The 24,245-nt window shown below is 39.6% G+C and overlaps 1 protein-coding gene across 24 annotated transcripts in view; it reads right to left on the bottom strand.

The window, feature by feature from the left end:
• LOC120563870 (pleckstrin homology domain-containing family A member 5-like) overlaps positions 1-23,860 on the bottom strand; it is an 86,878-nt gene extending 63,018 nt beyond the window's left edge. For 5 of the 24 annotated variants that reach the window (XM_039808330.1, XM_039808337.1, XM_039808339.1 and 2 more), the window contains exons 1-3: positions 23,653-23,797; positions 23,466-23,542; positions 21,920-21,977 (exon numbers count right to left, since the gene is read on the bottom strand). In XM_039808330.1, coding sequence (XP_039664264.1) covers positions 21,920-21,977; positions 23,466-23,542; positions 23,653-23,744 — 227 coding nt within the window. In that variant the 5' untranslated portion in view covers positions 23,745-23,797. Of the gene's footprint in view, positions 1-16,041; positions 16,171-21,919; positions 21,978-23,465; positions 23,543-23,652 lie in introns of those variants that run through there. The other 19 variants (XM_039808331.1, XM_039808326.1, XM_039808328.1 and 16 more) reach the window with 13 other exon arrangements.
• Between the last annotated feature and the right edge of the window lie 385 nt (positions 23,861-24,245).

Raw genomic sequence — 24,245 nt, 5'->3', positions numbered from 1 at the left:
GGGTGAAGTTTGTAATTATAATTACAATGTCGCCAGAGATGCTGGATGTTATGGACAAAATCCAACAGTGCCCTCCAAAGGCTAAAATCATTAGTTACACAAAATATCTACAGACCAGTACAAAATATAACAACATCATCACCCAACTCTAACAAGAATACTTCAATATGACTTTGAGAGAAATGTTTTCAGTTTACTACGGATGTGTAACTACAAAAAAATAGATATAAGATCCACTGATATAAAAACAGTTCACAGTTGTACCAGCTATCTAAGACTTAAATAATAATAATGTAATCTGTAAGCTAAAATATCACATTCGGAATTAACGAGACCCTCCACTGAACCAAAGTGACGGATACAACACAGACCTTGTTTCTTCCATTGTCAAGATAGAATTTTAAAACTGGGTTTATACCATGGACCATGTTATGTTACATTGAGGCCCTCTGCTGGGTAAAATCAGTAATTACACTTGTTAGCACAATCACTATTAGCACGCAGGCTGACATCTGGTCTTAATCTCAATGCTTATTTCTCACTTTCAGCAGTACAGTCAGCTATCCCTACAGCTGGAAAAGGATACCAAAAAAAGCCCTTTCTGGAGACGAGCGAGGGAATGCATGCAGGCATGAACAATTAACTCCACATAACAGGAGGCCTTGGATGATCTCAGTAGTCTATGCATATTCATCAAATAAATCAGAAAGACAGAGATTTGTGAGCACAGCTGCTTGACTGCTAAGACTCGTCTATGTTTAGAAGAGAAAGCTTACAGATAGGCAGACACAAATCCAAAGCTATTTTTCTGTCAACTACCTTTTATCTCACATGCAAATACCCAAATTTCAGCACCTTGCTTAGCTTCAGCCATAAGAGTGCCCAAACTAATCCAGACTTTAAATGCAAAAATCCCATGTTTCATGGTTATGTTGGTCAAATATACAAATTACAATACAGGACATGACATATACACATAGTGGTTATCTTTATGAATTATGATATTGAGTATGTTATAAGTGCATGCAAACACACTGGTTTATCTTCGGATTTGTCTTTTTGCCAGGCCAAATGCAAACCAAATCCAAAAAGTAAGACTGGTATTTGGGATGCTATTGTTGCATCAGACAAGAGAACAAACTACAGCATACAACATACATTGGGGCTTCTGACATGAACATGCTGTGAAAAGGTTTTATTTTAATTTTGTACCCAATCATATTCTCATGCATATTTAACTCCCACAGAGGCACAGAGATTATTTAGATCAAAGAATAGACAAATGTTTAAAACTCAATCAGACAATGTCAGAAACTAAACCTTGATCAAAGTATAGCCTGCATTAAATTTTTGAAAATATCTTCAATCAGATGAGGAAATCTCAAAATAATTCAGATCAAAGTGCCTTTCATCTCTCTGCTGCACAAATAGATGTGCTACTCATTCTGCTAATGGCTGTGCTGTTGAAAAAATAAAACAGCATATGTCACACATATACAGTAATCAGATGCACATACACACACAGCCCAGGCATTGTCAAAAATTGCTTTCATGAGAACCTTCTAAATAACTTCATTCTCCCATTTTCTCTTCACTCCAGGTAAAGGTAGAGTGTCACTATGTTCCTCCAGCTGCTTCTGGGGGATCCCCAGGTGACCTCAGCCAATTACAAATGTAATCTCCACTGAGTCACATGTCTCCACCTAAGTCTCCTTTCAGTCTTCTGTTCCCTGGTAACCCCCAAAATGAAACATGGAAACTCAACGTGCCTGAATCACCTCAAATTGCTCAATACAGAGTGAATCAGCTGCTCAACTCCAGGATCCAGCAGTCACTAAACTCCTCCACCGGTCATAAAAAGTGATGCAAGCTACTACTTGTGGCTGCTTCCATCCCTGATCGTATTGCTTCCATCCATGACCTTATTTTAGACTTTGGTGAAGGTCAGCACAAATACTGACAGGTAAATCAAGATTTATGAATTGCCACTGTGCGCTCTCTCTTTTTACCCAGTATAAAGTTATCCACACAGACATAACAAGAACATCACTGCAGAATATGACACCCTCTATCCTTAGACCCTTGATTCAGATAAGGAAGGGGGAAAAAAAAACTTTCACAGGGGAAAAAAATGGAAGAAACCTCAGGTAGACCAACATAAGAGAGATCCCTCTCTCAGGACAGACAGACATGCAATAGATAGTGTACAGAATATACGGATATAGTCAATGTCACAATCCATCTTACCACCACATATAGACATCTGTTTGCTTTATAAAATACTGGGACACGCCACCCTGTTTGGAGAGAGAAAAATGGTCTTACTGTAGATTTTATTCTAACTGCATCCCACTCAGTTGGAAAACAACATTATTTGAGTGGGAGGTAACAGTCAAATAAAGCCCAAAACACATATTTTTAAACAATAGAGATACACTCTTAAACACTGATGTTGCTCTCCGGGTCTCAGCTGTGCCTTGATATGTTGTACATCAATATCACAAATAAAGAAAGAGGACAAACTGCCAAGTTGCCAGTGTGAAAAGACCAAATGGCTTCCAGGTTTCCCTGCCTATCTCAATATGAGGCAGTATACCTGGTCTACTGTTGTTGTTGTTTTTTTTATCTTCCTTTCAAAGTCAAATATGTCTAGCATGAAAAATAGAGGAATAAACTATTTTCGCAGTTAAGCACAATGTCAGTTGAGCAGACACATCAAAAGTATATTCTAACCCATCTGTCGGATTTTAGTCCTCTATTCCAACATAGTTGATTAGAGTACTGCAGTAGACCTAGGCAGAGACGGTTTAGAACCCGAGACGCCCCAACTCGAGCTAGTTTCCTGTATCTGTGTCACGTGGGCTCCACCACGGCCACGCCTCTTCAGGAGATTAGCGGCAGGTCCGAGTGTATTGATTCCAATGGGAGAAGTGAACGTGAACACAGATTATGAGCTATCCTTTCGCCCCATAGTCACCAAAGTAGATATTGGCCCCATTTCTCACAAGCCAAATATCTCCAGAACATTCTGACACTAAAATGGCATTTTTCAGACAGACAAATCAGGAAAAGATTTACTTAGTTTGAGAGCTGCTTCTGTCTCAGGACCAATCTCTCGCGAGATCTGGCAACACAGAGAAGCTAACGTCAGCTAACGTTCGTGAACGCCCTAACAAAACTAATCTCCGTGATGTTAAGTACTTCTTTTAGCTGTGTACATATCTAATGTTAGATAGATATAAAAAAATTATTCAAAAGTAACTTTTCATTCATCCTCATAACGTTCACGACACGTTCAAACGAAGCCACGCCTTTTTAGGAGACAGGAAGTGTGTACCGTTTCATACCATTGGTCAGTGTATTCATCCAGTAGAGAAATCAGCCCTTGTACACCTTTAGACTGTTCATTTTGTAACTGGAGGCAAGCAATAAGCGTGTGATTGAGGTTCATAATGTACAGCCATGACGTTTCACATTGATGCAAATAATTAATGTACAATTATCAAGAAATCTAAAGCTTAGCAACACACGCTACCGAGGGGAGATTAAGAATGAAAATGTCTAATTTATACATACCTCTCTCATCTTTCCCTGAGGAAAGCTCACAACATGAGTCTATTAGTACATCATTACTAGGATAGCTCTTTTAACATAACCTGCGGGTCTTTACCTAAAGGCCACTTCATGCTTCAAGAGGAACAATAGGAGACATGAGTGCATGAGTTACAATGCTGTAATTGTGGTGCTTTTGAGTCGTGCACCACATGAAATCTGAAACACCGTAGACAGCGCCAAAGTAACTCCATCCAAGTTTGACTAAACCGGTTTCAGATGTGCGGTCATCATGAGGACAACAAGAAACATGAACACCCAGGTACACTGATATCAGTGTCCGTTTGTCTCTAACAGATCCTGCCTAGCCTGGCTCCAGAGGTGGACTCTGTTGCCCACAATTAAAATTCAGTTAAGCATGTCAAATAGGTCTGGTGTTACTTTGGTGAATTAAATTAAAGACCCATATGCCAAACGTGAACTGATTTAAACAGCTGACAACTGCTCATGACATCAGCAACAGAATTTCAGCTTTGATGTATCATATCAAAATGCTGCTTTGGAGACACAGTTGACTGCTAGCTTCAGTTTTTATGTTCACAGGCTTTGGCTTTCAATCGAAGAACCCAATATTTTCTGGCACAGTTGCTTATCTTTCCTACCGATGATTCAACTGGGAGTGTTTCATCTGAAGTGCTCCGACTGCCAGTCACCTAACAATGTATGCAAAAAATGAACAGGACTTTTACCGCACACCCATAATAAGCCTTATCACTTTGCAACTGTATTGCTAGAGTGTGGGATACATTTGATTTCCTTATAGTTTCTGAATTCTTAGTTAGTTATTTTAAGATGTTGCTGGGGACTTAAAGATGTACAACCAATCTGCCAAAAATTAGAACAATTCCTGTCGGGCAGTGTCCTGGCTAGGTTTCTAAAGAAAAGAAATAAATATGTTTTTAAGAAAACTGCCGTTTTGACTGTAGGTAGGGTAAAGCCAATTTTAAGTTTGGCAGTGAGCCAGCTTGAGCTGTGCTTTAGTTCTTGGCAAAGAGCAAACTTCTTGTGTACACATTTACACTGTCACACTGAATGACTAATGAGCCTCCCTCCTCCATAAATAAACAATGAAAACAAATAGGCAGAGAGGCAAATCTAACAGCTCAGAAGATCTTACAGTCCACTTACAGCTTGTTCCAAATCACTTCACAGAAACTTCTTATAGATTTGGGAAAGTTTTCAGATTCTTTAAACAAACAGATGCAAGTCTGTTGCATCAAGGACCAGGGCCCACATTCATCAAGCGTTTCAAAATGACACAAAATCATGCACATAAAGTCTGACTAGGACTAAAAATACTCGACTTGAGAGACTTGAGAGTTATTGATGAAGCTACCTACACAGACTTTTATGAAAGTATAGAAGTTTTCCTTAACGAGATAATGACTTCACTAGTCTACAAAACTTTATAACTACCATAATACTTTACCAAATTAAGTTATACATGTAGTCTTGCTTTTTATTCTGAGTAGTAATGCTGCGGATTCAAGACATTTAAAAGACTGACTGGCTGTTAATAACATATACAGTATAATAATTTGATACAGAATTATCACAATCTTCTATTACTGGGCAGCAAATATACAAAAAATACTCAGCTGGTAGCAGGTATGCGCGCGAGCTAGACTGGTGTAAAATGGAGTCCCTCTCCTGCCGCACCTCCTCACTTGTAGCTCTGACATGCTCCCCTTTACCATTCTCAGCCACAAACTATACCTCAGACCTCGTAATCCTGTCAACCTTGAAAATATGGTCACACTTCAAACTAAACAATTTCATCCTCCTTGGTCCATTATGCTATAATTAATTAATTTCTTACCTTCCATAATAGACTCTGCATTTACACTCTGGAAAGAGAAGGTATCATTCCGAGATCTGTTTTTAAATGGGACATTTGTTGACTTTAAAAGTTTGTCCCATGAGCACGACTTACACCAAAGCAACTTCTTCCGTTATCTTCAGGTACGCAGTTTTGTTAAAGACCATTGCAGCACATTCCCGTCTCTGCCTGCAGACTTACCAAATATTCTTGACAGACCTGAAAGCCTGACAAGGAAGTTGTCTAAGTTATACACATATATCCTTCAATCCAACCCCTCCCCGCTGATCAAAGTTAAACAGGAGTGGGAAAATGAGCTAGGAGTCCAATTTCAAGACTCCTGGTGGGACAGGGCCAAATTACAAGTGAATTACTCCTCATCCTGCGCCCGTCTTAACTTAATACAATACAAAGTACTACACAGAATGCATTTCAGCAAAGCCAAATTAGCGAAGTTTTTCCCTGGCACCAGCGAGGCCTGTAATAGATGTGCCTTTGTCCCATCCGACCTAGCCCATACCTTCTAGGTAGGAAAAGCTAAAAAAAGAAATGATGGTCAAACATGTAAACGTACAAGATTTATGTCATTTGATGTGATGTGTTCCAAGAAACAAATTTATAAATAAAAAAAAAAGAAGAATTATCACAATCACAATATCCTAGAGCCCAACATGACTTTATCAAATGTCTTGTTTTGTCAGTCCAAAACCTAAAAATATTCAATTTACTATGATGTAAGACCAAGAGAAGCAGGAATTTGAGAACCTGGAACCATCATCATTTTTGGATTTCTTTTCTTGAAAAAGGACTGAAACAATTAGTTCTTATCTAATCTCTGTCAATCAATTAATGGACAGCTCAAGAGAACAGGATTTAAATGCAGTTCACTTTTTTATAATATCCTAGAAAAAACATTACGAATACCACTGATCATCACAATGTATGTTATGTGTTGCGACAAAGTGTTTCTTATGTTGGTGCAAACAGTATAGTCAAATTCATATTATGTCTCATCTCTCTACCACTGTTACAATTATACCACTTATATTTCCCACCCCTACGTACACACACCATACACCACCCACCCACCCTTAATAAGGACCATCATCAGTCCAGTGGCAGGCAGCAATAAAGCTGTCCCACAGGGAAGAGGTCTTGAAACGCTCTCTGCTAAATCCTGCTACCGTACACAAGCACGGAGGCAGAGACATAGCAATCATAACATCACAGTCAAAGTTGAGGGTGTATTTATCTGAACCACCAGCAGAGGTCTTACAGTGAAAAACAGTGGGCTCCCCCTCATCCTGGGAGGAGGAGGAATGCCGGCACACATCAGTGAGTGAATAGCAGCACAGAGGTGGGAAGGCTGCATTTATCCCTGAGCAAGTACTTCTGATATTTTAACCAGACTCTTGACTTCCAGAGACATTCATCCCTACTGCTGCAGAAACATATTGCAGAGGGCTGGCAGCTGATTAGACTGATGGATCACTATGTGGTGCAACCATTACTACAGTTCTGGAGCCCCTGTCAGCTCACCCCACTGTGGCATCATCTCTCACACACCCTCTACTGAAGGCAGGCTGCACAGAGCTGATATGCAGTAGAAAGGGGACAGATTGATTTCATGGCACCTTTTTAAAAGGTAACCTATGGAGTTTTTAACCACTAGTGGCAATATTGAGAGATGTTTTGATGAGTGACCTACTCATCAAAACATCTCTCATCTCTCCTGTGTTGTCTGTATATCCCCAGGTCTGCCACTATGAACACCAGGACGCACATGCACAAGCGAGGGGTAAAGTGCTGCAAAGTGCAAAAAACAGGTGGCAATGGTAAAGTGTTATAAAGTGTGGAAATGCATTCTAAAAGAGGAAAGATAAAGAAGCCAATGTAAACCATGCAGGATTCAATATATTTAAAGCAAAGGATTTCCAAATGTTTTGGGTATAAAGGTGCGTAGGAAATTAATATAAAAGATATTTTAAATGTGTGTGTTTACAATGTAAACTCGCTTTAACAAATCCACCTTAATCTAAGCAAGTGGATTCTGACAACGAGGGCAAAATGACAAACGGTTTCCTAAAATGATGGTTCTGAAAAACAAACAAACAGGCTACCTAAGATTCTGACGAATATCCAAAATGAGAGACTGGGGTAAGGCTAAGTACCTACCTAGCCGTGGTATTCTCTTCAGCTATCTGTGAATCATCTGACCTCAAACAAATGGCTAGAACTCCAGGAAGCAGGAGACATGCAGTGCCTCCAAGGCACCAATTTAGATCAAGGGATGCACATTTAGCAGTTTGTTTTTCAAAAAAAAAAAAAAAAAATTAATATTTGAAGCAATCGTAATGACCTTGGTACTATTTATATCTGTCAAGTGCCCCATTTAAAAGCAGAATTTACAGTGCACTCAAGTTTTGATGGGCCACGCACTAAACCGCATTCACATTGACATGCAACAGGCCCAATAAGTGGTTGTAAAAAGCAGTTTCACTTTGGGTTGTTTGTTGGGAACATCTATGGAAGTCCTTCACAGTTAGGATATTACAGACCTTTTAGATGAATGGCTTCTACAAGTGCCAGTACTGGAGATGGACAAGAGACAAAAGGAGCCTACCAGTGCATCTAATGTGCTCTCCTAGAATTAGTGAGTAGACCATTAGAGATAAGGCAAGGGTTATCACATCTACATATGTGACAGCCAGCCACTTATTAACACTCACTATTGTATGGCTCTCTTGAGCAAGGAAACATCAAAGGCTCACACATAAGGAGCCAAAAGCATTTGTGCTGTCACTGAGCTCAAGAGATGAGAATTGTGAGAGGATTAAACATTTTAAAAAGAAAAGTTATAGAAAGAAACAATGTCCTGCTGATAGCATACATTATGTCTAGCCTGAAAGACATGTGCCGGGGAGAGACAACTGTGAGGCATGTGAGGTCTGCAGGTGGAACGGTGCAGCTAACACGGTTGCCAGGAGAGAGGAGGGAGGGAATAAGCCACAAGACCAAGAGTGTTCGATATTAATCCCTCCACTGCTGCTGCTAAATTGAAAACTCTGCAGCAACCACTACATCAGAATAGCACTACAACTTTTATTCAATCTTCTGGAAGAGGGTGAAAAGAAAAACGCTGCAATATAATAAGGGACCCTTTTATAATGGTGTTATCACTGTGAAAGCAGAGGTTTGCATTCTGCGTAGCAGTTAAAGAAAAAAAAGGAGAGCATTGACTGTCTGTTTGGATGTGGATAAAGACAAATTCAGAGGCTGAATTTGTAACAATTTGTTTCAGGAAACAGTATGCTGTTCCAAAGCCCTCTGTGGCATTTTAACATGATGCTCCAAAAGCTCACAGCTGTAGTACATTTGAGCAGAGTGACGGCTTCCAAAAGCTCCCTAATCATCACAGACCATCTGGAAAACAACTGGGCCGTGCACTGTCCACTGGACTGAAGTAGACAGACAAGAGAATGTAAAAGATACAGTGAGTAGGTGTAGGCTTTGCCATCAGTTAGTGACCTGGGTATCACCCTGGTTGAGCCATTGGTGTGAAACGGGTATCAGATGAACTCACATACCCCTTGATAAAAAAAAATTTTTTAATACAATTGAACTTCAATAGTAAGGTTGGTTTGGTCAGCAGTCGTAATACTACTAGCATAGGCTACTACTACTTGAAGCTGAATGTTTCACCTTTATCCTGTACTTTTAGATAATTATTTAAATTTTGTATTACTTTTATTATTTTTCTACCATTTATTCTTACTTTTGGCTACCTGTTTAAACTTCTGTGCTCACTTGCTAACTAGTTTTCACACAAACTGCAACATGTAGTGTTCAGGTGTAAGAGTTGACTTATTGGTAATATGTGAATATAAATTTGATAAATCATAATTTCTATCTTTTCAAATTAGTTGAGTACTCTACATTTTCCATGTACCCCTGCAACTGCAGAATACCCCGGGGTATAATAGTCGTTCTTTTGTCTTTAATCCAACTATAGCTTAGTGTTTCGAAAAACGAATAACCGCGGGTTGTTGCGTTCTTTTTGTCACACAATACTACGAGTCGGAGAAAAGATGGATTTTTGTAACATTTTTAGTAACATTTAGGATTCTATTCACCCAGTTATTGACATATTACACACATATATTTCACAGTTTGATACATGAAAATTACGTTTTGGCTACTGCTCTGCTTTCTGCTCAAGACTCGGCTTAAAGCCATTGTTGTCATATAGCAACCGAGCGTCTCTAGCCAATTTCAGCTGCACAAGCTACAAAATAACTAATCAGGCGGTATTTAACTCCTAATAAGACTGTAGCGACATGCCTATAGGTAGCAGTATACAGCGCTATGTGTACGACTTCTTCATTTGGTTACAACAAAGACAAAAGTGCTTAAAATTGTAGAAAACCACAATTTTTACTACGTGTGATGCACGACGTAGCCATCTTTGAAAGTGAGCTCGGGGTCCTCTGAGTTCAGACGACTTGACGAGTCGTAAATACGACCTCGGGGGCGTTCTTTTTGCAACTTCCGGGTCGTAACTCTGGAAAACGACTCGTAAAACGACTTCGGTGGACAAAAAGAACGCACCATAAGTACCCCTGGTTGGGAATCACTGACCTAGATCACAAAGCATGTAATGGAACCAAAGTAAAGGCATTTCATTAGCAAATACTAGAAGGGCACTCAGAGAGCAAAGACCTCCACCAAGACCAAATTTAATGGGTTCTTCCTTGGCCTACGCTACACCCTTTCACCAAGTTTCATGAAAATCGATCAAGTACTTTTTCTGTAATCCTGCTGGCAAACACACAAACAAAACAAATAACCTCCTTGCCAGAGGTAACATGTTGCTTTCCACCTGCACTGATCAGCTCGTTGTGCTTCTACAGCATCTCATCATGAGCACTAAAATGGCTTTGAGGTTTGACTTCAACAAGCCCTTTAAAAGCAGTCAGTCAGCCTGGATGGGTATTTAAAACAACTGACATCAGGAGAGCAGAAAACCACCAGGAAATTAGAGTCTCACACATGGCTTAAGATCATATGCTGCAAAAACTTTCTAACTTGTGCCTCCCCAACTTCATATCCCTCTCTACTTTTCTACATTTGTTATGGATAAAATATAAATGTAGGTGGACTGAATGGAAGAGAATGCAAAGGAAACTTAAGTAGCCGGCAAAGCATATAAATATAAATTGTGAAAAGTCTATCTGATTCATTCTCAAAGAATTGTAACAAGGCTGGCATACAAAGTTCTCAGATGTAGACCTAATAATGTGTGGAATAATAGCAGACCAACAACCATGAAGGCAGCTGTCCCCAGATTCAACCTGGCACAACATCAGCAAAGGACGGCTCATTGCAGATTACTACAGGGATTACTCAAATTCAACAGCTCTATCAGAATTAAATCAAAGACACCACACAACTAAGAGGCTTTAAGACCAAAGAATTAAAGTAGACTGCATGTTCCCCTACTAAACCCGAAAGGTAGGCTTACATTCAATCAACATATTCCATACCATTGGGGATAACATACATATTATTTAGTAACTGGGTGTTAATCATTGCACAGAGTTTAAGAGAAGGTGCATATTTTTGTCAGTGGCTTGTATGCACTCTGACAGCCTAAAAATGACTAAAGAAAGTCTGTGAGATTTCTGTTAAAAGCAGCAATCTTAGTTTCTTATACTGAGAAAATATATATCTATTCTTATTCCTAAGAATACAATGAACAACAGCTGAGGATAACTTGGTTTGATGTGGATATTCACTTAATCAGCACCTGGGGCAGTCACTGACATCAGAGGATCTCTTACACATATGTTCACACACAGAGCATCCAAATTGCAAAACACACACACACTTTTCTTCCAGTGCTAGCCAGATGGCAGAGACCCCACAGAGACTGAAACGCGTGAGAGCAGTCTGAGCAGCTCAAAGACTGTCTGTCTCCCAGTCAGCACCGATCCTCAGAACAGAGAGTTATGGAGCTAGAGACAGGGATGATGTACAGCAGATCCAGGTCCACTAGTTTCCCTCTTAAATCACACTCCACACACACACACACACACACACACACACACACACACACACAAGTAAGCTGTATGAGTGCAGAGCACTGACAGAGTTAGTGAGTCAGCAGCCACAACCATCAGAGCCTCCCCCTGCCAAGGGGGTGAGTAAACACTCTTAGAGCTTTGCAGTTTGAATAAGGCATTGTCCCTGGTGTGTCATTTGTTAATGTTAGCCATGTGTATGGGAACGAACACTTCTATTCAAACATACCACTGCATAAGGGCTTCACAATTATGGTTAAGATCATCAGGATTATTTCATTCAATACTGAAGACACATTATTCTTCACACTTTTTACATTAAATCAGTGTATAATAAAAATATATTAGGTAAAGGCAAAGATCGGCATGAAAAAAGAAGTGACATTTCTTCGAGAATCCATTATACTCAATCAGACAACCCCTCAGAGTGCGATGTTTTTCAAATGCTATGGTAATTTCCCAAAGACAAAAAGTCATTATGAACTGTCTTTTAAAGTTTGTTTATAGAAGTTTGCACGTTGTCTTTGTGTGGATTTTCTATGGGCGCTCAAATTTCCTCCAACACACAAGACACACAGGCAACTAATTTGCTCATAGGTGCGAATAAGGTCGTCTGTCTTTGTGCTGGCAGAGTGGTGAACTGTCCAGTGTGCACCCTACCTCTCACCCAACGTGTGCTACGATAGGCTGTAGCTCAATCAAAACAAATTAAAGAAAGTTGGCTTTACTTGTTGCCTTTATAGTAAATCTCTTGAAATATTTCGAGGTGCTACCAGCCAGAAAACACACACTGAGAAAGGCAGAGACATCTTTGTGAAAGTGGACGTTTGCTACCGATTTAATTGAAAGAAAATGCAAAAAGAACATTTGTGAGCGTTGCCCCAGCAACCCTGCACAGGATAAGGTTAATTAGTTTTGAGGTTAGTTTCAGCAGTGGGAGTTAACTGGTAACATAGTATGAAGCTTAAATGTTGTTGCTGTTGCTGTATAGGTTACTACAGTACAGTAGGCTCTAAAAAAAATTCTGCTTCTGCTTTATTAGACAATAACAAATATAAAGTTTAGTCAGTTTCTGCTTCTCCCAAAATTTCTATGAAGCTATGTGATCTTATGCTGACTTAAAACTTGATTTCTATGGCTGACCCATTCCATACAATTAAAATATTATTTTTTATTATTTTTGTGCATGTTTTTGGATGCATTTATTATCTTGCATAGAATTGTAAACACATTTGATGTGGTTTTTTTACATGAAACAACACACACACACAACATAGTATATAGATAGAGCCACAGTTGGACCTGGCAGAGTTTCAGTGAGAATATACCAGGCACACTGATTTACAATTGTGGTTTAACGTTTAACTGTTGATTAGAGCTATTCTTGAGGAGTCGTAATAGGGCTGGGCAATATATCAATGTTATATCAATATCGCGATATGACACTAGATATCGTCTTAGATTTGGGATATCGTAATATCATAATATGGTAAGAGTTGTCTTTTCCTGGTTTTACAGGCTGCATTACAGTAAAGTGATGTCATTTTTTTAACTTACCAGACTGTTCTAGCTGTTCTATTATTTACCTTTACCCACTAAGTCATTAAATCATTTCTGGTGATTATTTATCAAAAATCTCATCTATCTATAAATTGCAGGAATGTCTGTCTGTCTGTCTGTGTGTTATGCACATATCTCTCGAACCATTAGTCCGATGGATTTAAAACTTGACAGGTGTCTTGCTACGGGCACGAGTAAGTGCAGTGCCAAGTTTTAGAAATGCAAACGATATCATTAAACATATATTGGTAAAAGAACCACACAGTGGCTTTTGCCGCTCTAGCTGCTGGCCACTCCCCCTCTCACCCTGAGGACCAGAGACCGAGAGCAGCGGAGCTTTGGCAGCTAAATGTGACATATACCTCAGATCCACAAAAATGTGCAAAGTTGCACTACTTTGGACTGTCTTTGACTTTAAATAAACAAACGACAATTCCCGAATTTAAGGACGTTTCAGAATCCCACACATGCAAAGCACAACTTTTCCTGCTATTTTATTAAGTTGCTGTGAGCCGGCAGGCCATAACGTAATCTTGGAAGTTATTCCTTCACAGCGCTGCGCAATGCGAGAAAATCTCAGAGCTGAACCGGGCAGACACATCAGCAGATATGTGCTGATTAGCTCTCATAATGGGCCGGATGGGTAGTGCACTGCCATGAGTCCATGATGCTAATGTCTGATTACTCCACATTTTCAATGTGATATTTTGTGATTACATTCTGAATCTGCCCCGTTCTCTGTCAGTTAAATACAGTAGTACAATGTCTTCCTCTGATGTAGAAGTAGCCTACACTGTAAGTCAGTAGTAGGCTATACAGTGGCGTTGCATATTAAGTGGTTTGGGGTCTGTTCTGTACAATTTGGTTTTGAATAATTCTACAAGCATCAATACCAAAGGCCAAGCAATCGCCTGTTCCAAACAGGCACATTTTCAACATGCACTGCAATAGTTGTGTAAATAACATTTTGTTAAAGCACCAACAGTCAACCATACAATATCGTCGCAATATCGGCATCGAGGTATTTGGTATTTCTCTATATTGCCCAGCCCTAAGTCGTAATATACAATTTTACACCTGTCAGCTAATCAGACACAAGTATCCAAAAGTAGCCAGAACGCTCTCCATGCACGCATGTTTTTAGTTCCAGTAGAAGAAGTTATCTCTGTTTAAATTAACATGGCCAAACTGCATATCTCATGAATATTCTTGTATACTGGGCATGCGCATGCCAGGGTAAACAGGAGGCAGCATGTATACTTCGCCCGTTTTTTTTTTTTGCCATGGTAACGTTAGTAGCTTAGTCTACGAGAACCAGATATCATGACCCAATCAGGCAGCATAACATTGGCGTCAGTATTGATGTTACCAAAGGTCTCCGTTTGCAGCCGTTGAGACTGCGACACAACCCCAGAGATTCCAAACCAAAACGGATTAGGGGCTCTGAAACGCCAGAGCAATGTGAATGTGAGGAAGCGTAGCAAAAGATATTCATTTTTAAACCAAAGAGTAGCAATGTACTCACATCATTTTCATACTCCAAACCAAACCACTCAGTGACCCCCTTGGATGGGGGCATTGTCATCCTGGAAGAGATTACTCCCATCAGGACAGAAATGTTTTATCATAGGATAAAGGTGATCACTGGGAACAATTTTGTATTGATTGGCAGTGACCCTTCCCTCTGAAATGGACCCAAACCATACCAGCAAAATGCCCCCCCCCAAAGCATAACAGAGCTTACTGTAGAGGTCTTACTGTAGAGGTCAGGCATTCAGGCCTGTACCGTTCTCTTGGTGTATGCCACACAAGCACTCGCCCACTTTTGCACCACCCAGCTCTCAAATGTGCATTAATCTTTATAATGAGGGGTTTATGCACAGCAAGCCTATTATAATATCCCTCTCTATGTAATTGTCACCAGACTGTTCTTGCTCATATAGTCTGATCACGTCCTGCTTTGACATTCTAAGTCACCTGAGGAAGAGTTGCTCTTCTGTTTTTCTTTACATATTGCACTAATGCACGAGCATCACGATCATCAAATGTGCCTTTCCTATAGATCTAAATGCAGATATCGGTTAAGTCACTGTTCCTACTGAAACACTACGCAGTCGTGTTGTGAACAATGAACCCTCTTTCAAAGTCACTTAGATGTTTTCCCCTTGCCATCTTGATACAAAATCAGAATCAACTAGGCCTGCTCAGCATGTTTATACATGCCGTAGAGCATGATTGGATACTAATTGCTTAATTGTACCATGCAGTGCACTTGTGCATCTGCATTCGTTATGTTTCTCCACTCATTTATTCAGGTTTATTCATTTTATTTGTCACCCATCTTACACTGAAGGTTAACTGTGTAGTGACAATGCTCTGGACTGCATCTGCAATCATGTTTTGGAAGTAGACAACACTTAATCACAGCGTGATGAAACAAACCCCTGTGATTGGTCACAGCTATCTTTTCACTTGGGAGCACTTGATTTGATGCACCAGAGCAGGTACTCTAACCGTAAAGTCAATATTTCACCTGGTCGAGTTTAATTAGCCTTAATGTGGAGGCCAAAATTGTTATCACCTATTAAAGGATTAAATAAACAGCGTAATCTTGCATTTAATTGTATTCCAAGTCCAAACACTTGTCCACCTCTTTCACACTCTCACTACTGTGACTGGATTCTCGGGGTTACTTATAATCAGTTTTGATATAAGGCTTTGCTCACAGATAGAAGCTTGGGTTATTCACTGGAGAGAAGGGAGAGGCTTTAAAGTCTGCCATAACTGTGTTATGGAGGTTCACACAGGGACTCCCGTCGTGTTTGCCCTGAAAGATCAAGACCTCAACTCCAAAATCGTATTCCAGGTAAAACTACAGATAAAGCCGCCGCAAACCCACATAGACAGAAATGAGAATCGATGTGAGCTGATTCCTCAGATTGTCCCATAGTATTGGGGATTTTTACTCACTTTAGCTGATGTCACTCATGAAAACGATAACAAATCCCCTATGATGAAGTCTAATCCATTCTTCAGATGTCTGATAAGATGCCTCATTTCACTGATGCCCTGAAGTCTCAGTGTCTGAAGTGTCTGTAACTGCAGATATTAAAGAGAAGAAGCAAGGCAAGAAAAGAAATACTGGTATGAAAAGTGACACTTCTTGGAATTTAACTATTCGAACGCAAGTAGTAAACTATGCTTTTAGTATTGAAAGTGTAGTGTATTTTGAATGGTAGGGTATTTTTTAACTATGCTACAGTTGGTTTGAAGGCAAACAGTTTCACTGTTCAAATTTATAACCAACAAGCATTCCCCAAAATGTTTCTTTAAAGTGGCTATTATCAATATTTTTTAGATAGATAGATGACAATAGATCAAATGACAATTTTTAATGTGACAGGGGTCGCTTGTAGTGATGAATCAACAGACAATTATCATCTGACTCTGTAGTTCCCCTCAGCTCTAAGGAACATTTTAGCATCTTTCAATTTTACTGTTTTGGTTCACTCTCAGCGCTCTCATAGCATCGTTTTCAGCCACAGTGGACAGCTGTTTTTAGATTTAAAAAATTCTAAAAACTCACTGTATGCTACCTGCCACCTGCCCAGCATCAAACGACAGACAAAGTTAGCAAATGGCTGGTGTACATAGTGGAGCATTTAGCAGCTAAAGAGACAGATAGTTCTCTCAGGAGTTGGTGGAGAATAAAAACAGAGCTAAAAGAAAGTGAATATTGGACTCACAAAACACATCATATTCAAATGATTGCTGTTGCTCTGTATCTGTAGTTGCTGATTTTAGAGTAAACTGACAGCAACATCATGTATTCATCCTTTTCGTCTGGGTTCAAAGTGTTGTGCCTTTTAAACAAGAACCTTTATGTGAGCCATTATGCTATATTAGTCAGAGGAAATAGGGCTTCTGAGTCATTTTTATCACATCAGTCATTATGACAAACAGATGCTCTAATAGGTTATCAATAAAAAAATCTGTCATCCAAAAGAAGGATTTGATTATCCATCTTTAAGTGACAATTACCACAACCTAATATTGATCCACATACGAATAATTCAATACTCCTACTTTTAAATGTGCAGTCAGCCAGTGTGTGGGCCTTCAAAGCACAAAATGAGCCAACAGCTCAACAAGGATGTTTGCCATAATTGACCAAATTTCAATTGACATGCTTTCCTCTGTTCTGAGTGATTTGCAGCTGTAGAAGTGAACAGCCTAATGTGTTGGCTGGCTGCAGAGCAGACTAGTGTAATATTTATATTTTAAGTTGCACTTTATACTGATGAGCACTCGGAAGAGTCAAATTTGATCTAAAAGGATGCTGCAAAAATGTTAACAAATGAAACATTAATAACTGGGAAGCAATAAAGCCAGCCAGACTCTTGGTCTGTAGCACTGTGAGGGTCAGCTGTTTGAGCCTACTACTGTAATTATTACTTACTCATTAGCCTTCCAAACCAGTTGTCAGCTACTGTATCTCATTGTGTAACCTACAGCAATTAGCCTTGACGTCAGCAGTTCCCCTCCTTTTCCAGGACAAGAATAGACAACGCAGAGAGGGTTCATTCATACAAATATAATTGCTGTCAACACTCCACACATCCATGAGGCAACAAGTATTATCAATTTAGTAATTAGGGTCATCACTCTCCGACCAAAATATTAAGCCTTTTGCACCAGTCAAACTGACTTTACCCCATTTATCCTAATACACACTTCTGGAAGGTCGTCACAGGTCAACAATCCTCATTAGCAGAGAGTACCAGACAAACATTTTGACAAAATGCTGATTCAATTGCCCACATCATTGTCCCTCCGTCTTCTTCAAAAATGAAGCTGAAGTTAAAATGTGGGATTATGTGCTACAGAGATAAAACTGAAAACACAAATCTGCCAGATGGCACCGTCCCATCAAAACGCTGTTTACATTACAAACAAAAACAAACTGAACAGATAATGCACTCTGGATGGCTGTGGAATTTACTAGTAGACCCATAAGAGAGAAATTTATGAAAATAAACTGTCCAATGGCTTAACTCATACAGTATGCTTCACAGAGCCTATGCAGCATACTGTACAGTATTTTCCATGTGCATAACATCTTCTGCATCTTAGAGCCCAGCTGCGAATCTTTGCACAGAAGTGTAGTTCAATAAGAGGTAAGTCTCCCAACTCCAAACTCTCAACACAAGGTACAAAGTTACAGACAGGTTAGTCTAAATGAGAAAGTGTTGATTATCCTGATGGATGGGCTATTGTTTCAGCTCTTGGAGGACCAAAGCAGCAGGACGGCTAATATGAGTGTGTGTGTGTGTGTGTGTGTGTGTGTGTGTGTGTGTGTGTGTGTGTGTGTGTGTGTGTGTATGTATGTGTTGTGTGTGTGTGTGTGTGTGTGTGTGATGTGTAGCATGTGTGTGAATGTGGTTAAGTTGTAATCATAGGTAGGGAATGAGGATTTAAATAGCACATTTTCACTTTGCAGTGCTGTCTGACTTACAAAAACAAAACAGTCACAACACACTGACTTTAGTTATACATGTCTTATTGTGAATAAAATAAACAGGTTAATAGTTTGCAGATTTACACCTCCTAATTATTTCACTCTCTGTTAGTGGGAGAGCAAGTACTGGCCAGTTGACACATAGTTCCCCAAACTAAAAAGCTGTGTTGGCATTGGGCCACCTGCAAACAACACAGCAACTCAAAAGATACTGCTCAGTCTGAGGAGAGCAGTAAGCCGTGACTGATTCACTAAAACTACCATAAAAAAACAAAGTGAATAATCATAAAATAATCAAATTGTGTGATAGGCCATGCCTCTTGTCCACACCATCACACCAACAACCTGCACCATCCATCCTCCCTAACAAATCCCAAAAGAGAACAGCCTACGTCAGCACAATCTGCTCCTTGATGCTCAAACTGTGTAACCCGATGGTAACAGCCAGGCCACATACACAGCCAGCATGTAAATGGGCCAGATCCTTTCACAGGCTCAAAACAGATCCGAGTCATGGAAATTGATCAATGATCCAGTCTCTATCTTTATAAGTCTGAGAACTTGTTGGACTTAGTTATGTACATTAAAAATGCAAAAACCCCAAACTTGCGTTGCTTAATACTATATTGATGACAAAATAATGATAACCTACTGTAAAAGTAGAACTGGAATCGACTTATTCAGCTGTCATCAGGCTAACGGATTTGGACTGTTTTCAGAGGCTTTTATTGGCAACCTCACATAAAGCCTCAAAATGTCCCAAGTACTGTACAATACAGTTATCACATAAACTTGTCAACAAATCTTGATGTCAAAACAATGAGTCACGATGAAACTAACAGGCATGGTTTTACATAGCCCAATTACTTAAGTTTAGAGACATCTAGATATATCCTCATTAGTAAAGACTGACAAATTGATCTTGTGCCTTAAATTGACCAGCTTAATGACACGAATATATACAACGGTGACCACATAACTAAAATTCTAAAAGCTTTTAACCTGTTAAGTAAAACAACAATGAGGAGCCTCATGGGCCAGTCCCAGTAAGCAGCCTGGGAAAATGTGTCTTACTAAAACAAACAAGTCAAACTATTGCAGCCTCTGTTACATGTAGGCTAATCACGCCTGCATTTCACCCACAAAAATGGCATCAGTTGAGCAGGCAGTACATCATGTCGTATGCTAGTATTTTCTGTAGGCCCCCTACAAAAGGAACTATATGTAACATTGTTTATACAGGCAATGTGAAAGTTACACTTCAAATTTGGGGCTCACAGTTTAGCTTTCAGTTAGTTCCTTTAATGCTGTGTTTTAGTATTTTACTTGTTTAGCTGCAGTTTAGAACAGGCTCAGTTGAAGGAGCTGAACACATGCTTTTGTTTGCAGTTTGTTTACTGTTACAGTAATTGTAATTACAGGTGAGGCAACTGAAAGATTCAACATGTGGTTCACCTGCTTCTTTGCAGACAAACAAATACATGGGCTTTACTGAGCAGTGGTGCATCGTGGTTGCTATAATTAATTTGTCAGAAAATCAACAAGCTTCCTATCGCTATTAAGATGACCTAAGTCAGATTTTTTATGTATGTAATCACAGAATATTACGTTAGCTTTACATTTAAGTGTCAGCAGCTGAGCTAATACATAATAAACAGACAAGATTAGATAATATATTTATCTTTCATGGTAAAATATAAGGTTTTGAAAAACATGAAATGATAGGAACTGTCCATATGTAGTCACTACAGTCTACACTCTCTTAATTCTCAGTTAAACCTGTGTACACCAGGTTTATCTTGGATTTCACATACAGTGACCTCTATTGACAGCTAAGTAATTTGTAGAAGAGACAAAAACTGGGTTTAGACTAAAACAAAGCTGCACATCCATTTGTAGCTTCTAAGTACACAACAATAGAATTCTAAGGAAAGGTCTGTCTAAAATGTAGCTAATGCATGAAACCAATGTTTTTTGCAGCAGAGTGCAGTTTAGGGGACAACATGATTACTTTGTAAGTTGTACAAGAATCACAGTCCTCAACTAATGAATGTAGTCCCCAAGTCTGTTTTGCACTGAGAAGCTGTGATAAAATACTGGAATATAAAATGACTGCCTTTCAGTCGGACTGCCTGGCAACCTGCCACACCAAGCTCCTCAAATTCATGAGAAAGTCAAAGACGGAGAGAGGATTCAGTGAGGATAATAAAGCATAATATACTAAATTCGTAGCTTGTATATTGCAATGTCTTCAATCATACAGAGGCATTCTTGTGTTCTGACAGAGGATTTCATCTGCAACATATAGCCTAGTATCTATTACTGCTGTATGAGCGTAGTATTTCATTTGGACATACAAAATAAAATATTTCAAGCCATAGCCATGGATTTCAAACATTCTGAGGACAGATGATGAATCAGTGCTGACTGAATGACAGTGCTTGTGATCTCTTTTGATCAGTCGCATGCATCAGGCACGGAGGAGGGAGAGGAAAATGTCAAATGTACTGAATTTTAAGGGACTTTGTAACATAGCCTAATTCATGTAGATCCTGCTCTTCAAAAAGAGAGCTGCAACAACTAAACAAATCAAAGTGTTTTAGGGGACATAGAGGGATATATCACATTTCCTCCTGCCAATATAGCACCAACAAATGAGCATACTGTGGATATGATGTTCAAACAAAAATCAATGGAGGGAGACTTTAAATAAGAAATCTTCTAAAATCCCTGTAATACCGTAGGTTGGCATGTAACTCATAAATATTTTCCAGCATCTACTTAACACAAGTGTCATTATAAATTGTGAGTAAACCATATAAACCCAAACAATGAGAACTGTTTTTTGACAGATTATTAACTGTCAGAAAACAAGAACACATTACACTTTGGCTCAACTCTCACAGTAGGCTCAGCTCTGAGCAGGATAAGTCTGAATAAATAAAAGGAGCTCACAAGAAGACAGCAACCACACTTTGCCCATGTCTGTCTAGTATTTGCACAATATTCCTGTGTAATCATTAACTTTTGCGATAGGCTTCTACAGTACAGACATGGGGAGTAAAGGTTCCAAATTTACAGCCATGCAATATTTACTTCTAATACACAGCATGTGGTCAGTGGTAGGCCAGCATTTGGATGAGTTTCTCATTCATTTGAAGTGATAAAACTGGTGATAAATAATTTCCTGTTTATAATTAGGGCATGCTGCAATCATGGCGATATGCAAAGGGGAAGTGTTTTGAATTCATATGACCTGGTCAGATATCGTGTGCAGGTTCTGGGGTTAAGATGGGTGTGTGTCGTGTAAAGGGAGGGTGTTAAACTCACTTGATAAAGCACCGTGCACCCTCAAAAGTATATCCTTCTTCCCATCCAGTGGGTAGGTCTGTGAAGGAGCGAGAAGTGGACAAAAACATCTGAGCACAAACTGGTGGAACAAACTGATGTGTGTATCAAATTAACTACAGCTATGCACTCCCAGCTGTCAATTCACACACTTAGATGCAGAGCTGCAACTATTAGATGATTAAACTATTAGTCCATTTTAAAACCATTTTGAAAATGAATTTATCGTTTCCATCCTTTTTTTGAGTAAGAATGCCAAACATTTGCTGGCTCCAGCCTCTCTAATGTGAGGCTTTACTTCTTTTTAAAATATGTATGTATAAAATTGTCAATGAATATCTCCGGGTTTTGCCCTGTTGGTTGGAGAAATTAAACTTTACTTTTAGGGCTGCAATTTATTTTTATTTTCATTACCAATTAATCTGTGAGTTATTTTTTTCACCAATCAGTTCAACGTCTTTAAAATGGCAGAAAATAGTAAAGAAAAAAGCTCAATGTGCTGTCTTGACATTGCTTGTTTTGTCTGACCAGCAGTTCAAAATCTAAAGATATTCAATTTACCATCACATAACACAAATAAAAGCAGAAAATCCTCAAAACTGACAACTAAGAAATATTTGCCATTTTTGCTTGAAAAATTAATTGAACCATTAATCGATTATTTCTTGCATGACTAATGGGTTAATCAACTAATTGTTTCAGCTCTGACTTTGGGATATCACACATTCTGATGGGCATTTTTCACTATGTTTGACATTGTATAGACTAAAATGATGAATCGAGGAAATATTCATGAGTTGCAGGCAGCCCTACTGAGATGCAGCAGCCACTCAACAGAATTAGTGTAAACGCTCTGCAGAGACTTGAGGTTATAAGGGGAGGCTGTTACAGTACGTAGTAAGTCCGTCGCAAGGTAAATTCACCAGTATGATGCATTGCAAGGAGCTTTGCTACATGAAACATACTGCGTTTAAGATTGGTCAAGAGCTTTTTGAAGTGGTGGGGTAGAGGAAGCTATTTTAGTAGCTAGATTTACAGCTAACATTACTAACGTTAGCTCCTGTTGCTGCTGTAGTCTATCAAACTGGCTCCGTCTCTGTTAACCGATCAAGTGTAGGCTAACGTTACATATCGGACAGGTTATATGGTCAACAGAAGCCGTTAGTTTATCCAAAATAAAATAAAATGCTTCCGAAGTTAATTTACATGCTGTTGGTTGTTGTTGGTAAAAGTCGTCGTTTCTACGAGTTGACGAGTCAACTTGACTGACCAACCTGAAAAGAGAGGCTGAGGCTCACGAGGAAGTGGCACGAGCAGGGCAGAGGTGGGCATGAGAGGGCTCACTTTTCACAGCACCAGCGCCAAAAACCCACTCGTGCATTAAGAAACACAGCATGGATGTCAGTCGTTCTCCCTCTCTCTCCCAGAGTGGGACGTATCGGTTTGGGGATGTAGTCACCAACAACACGGCTGACATGAGACGTTAAACATGACAGAGAAACTTGACAGCCGTTAAGTGACACCTTACCTGGAGTTTTTCTGTGCCCGGTTATTGCCGCCTCGCCACTTACTGGATGCAGCCAGGTTGTACTCTTGGCTTCTTCGCTGTAGAGAGAGGGGGAAATGCGTTAATTAATAACGTTACACAGTGACTTTGACCGGATCAGAAACGGGCAGAAATCACTTGAGCCGTTTTCCTTTGAAGGGATAGTTACTTAATGAAGAAGACGCGTCCATCCCGAGTAACCCCATAACTCCAGGAAGAAGGGAGACAAGAAATGCACTCGGGTTGTAGATCCGCCGCCATGTCTGGCAATACTGTATGACAATCGCGCGGCTCCGCTCTCGCAGGCAGCGCGTACACGGAAACCTTGGCAACGGCGGAGATTAGGGAAGGAGCCCAGGGGGTTGGGCAGACAGGTAGGCCTAGCTACATTTGTCTGGGAGATGATTTAATTGACAGACGTGTTAAATACGTACATTGACAGAAATAAAAATTGCAATCGGAATTCCCTTAAAACTTGTTTTCCTCTGCTGTTTGATTGTGGTTGTGTTATTGTTGTCTTTTGTGTGGTTGTGGATGTACATAGTTTTTTTACTGGCTGTGTTATTGTTGCCTTTTGCATGGCTGTGTATGGATGCACATTGCAATTGTATTGTCAAAACAAAGACACCTCTCAGTAGTGTGAACAACGATGGGGGCAGGGCAGGATTAACCTGCCAGGGAGCCCCAGATCTGCAGTGTCCCATGCCTTTTTCAAAGCAGATTTGACTTGCTACTATAGCATAGAAAAAACACAGATGTTAC

Source organism: Perca fluviatilis, chromosome 8 (assembly GCF_010015445.1).
Source record: "Perca fluviatilis chromosome 8, GENO_Pfluv_1.0, whole genome shotgun sequence".
Classification (NCBI taxonomy): domain Eukaryota; kingdom Metazoa; phylum Chordata; class Actinopteri; order Perciformes; family Percidae; genus Perca; species Perca fluviatilis.
This window is presented reverse-complemented; position numbering and strand designations above follow the sequence as displayed.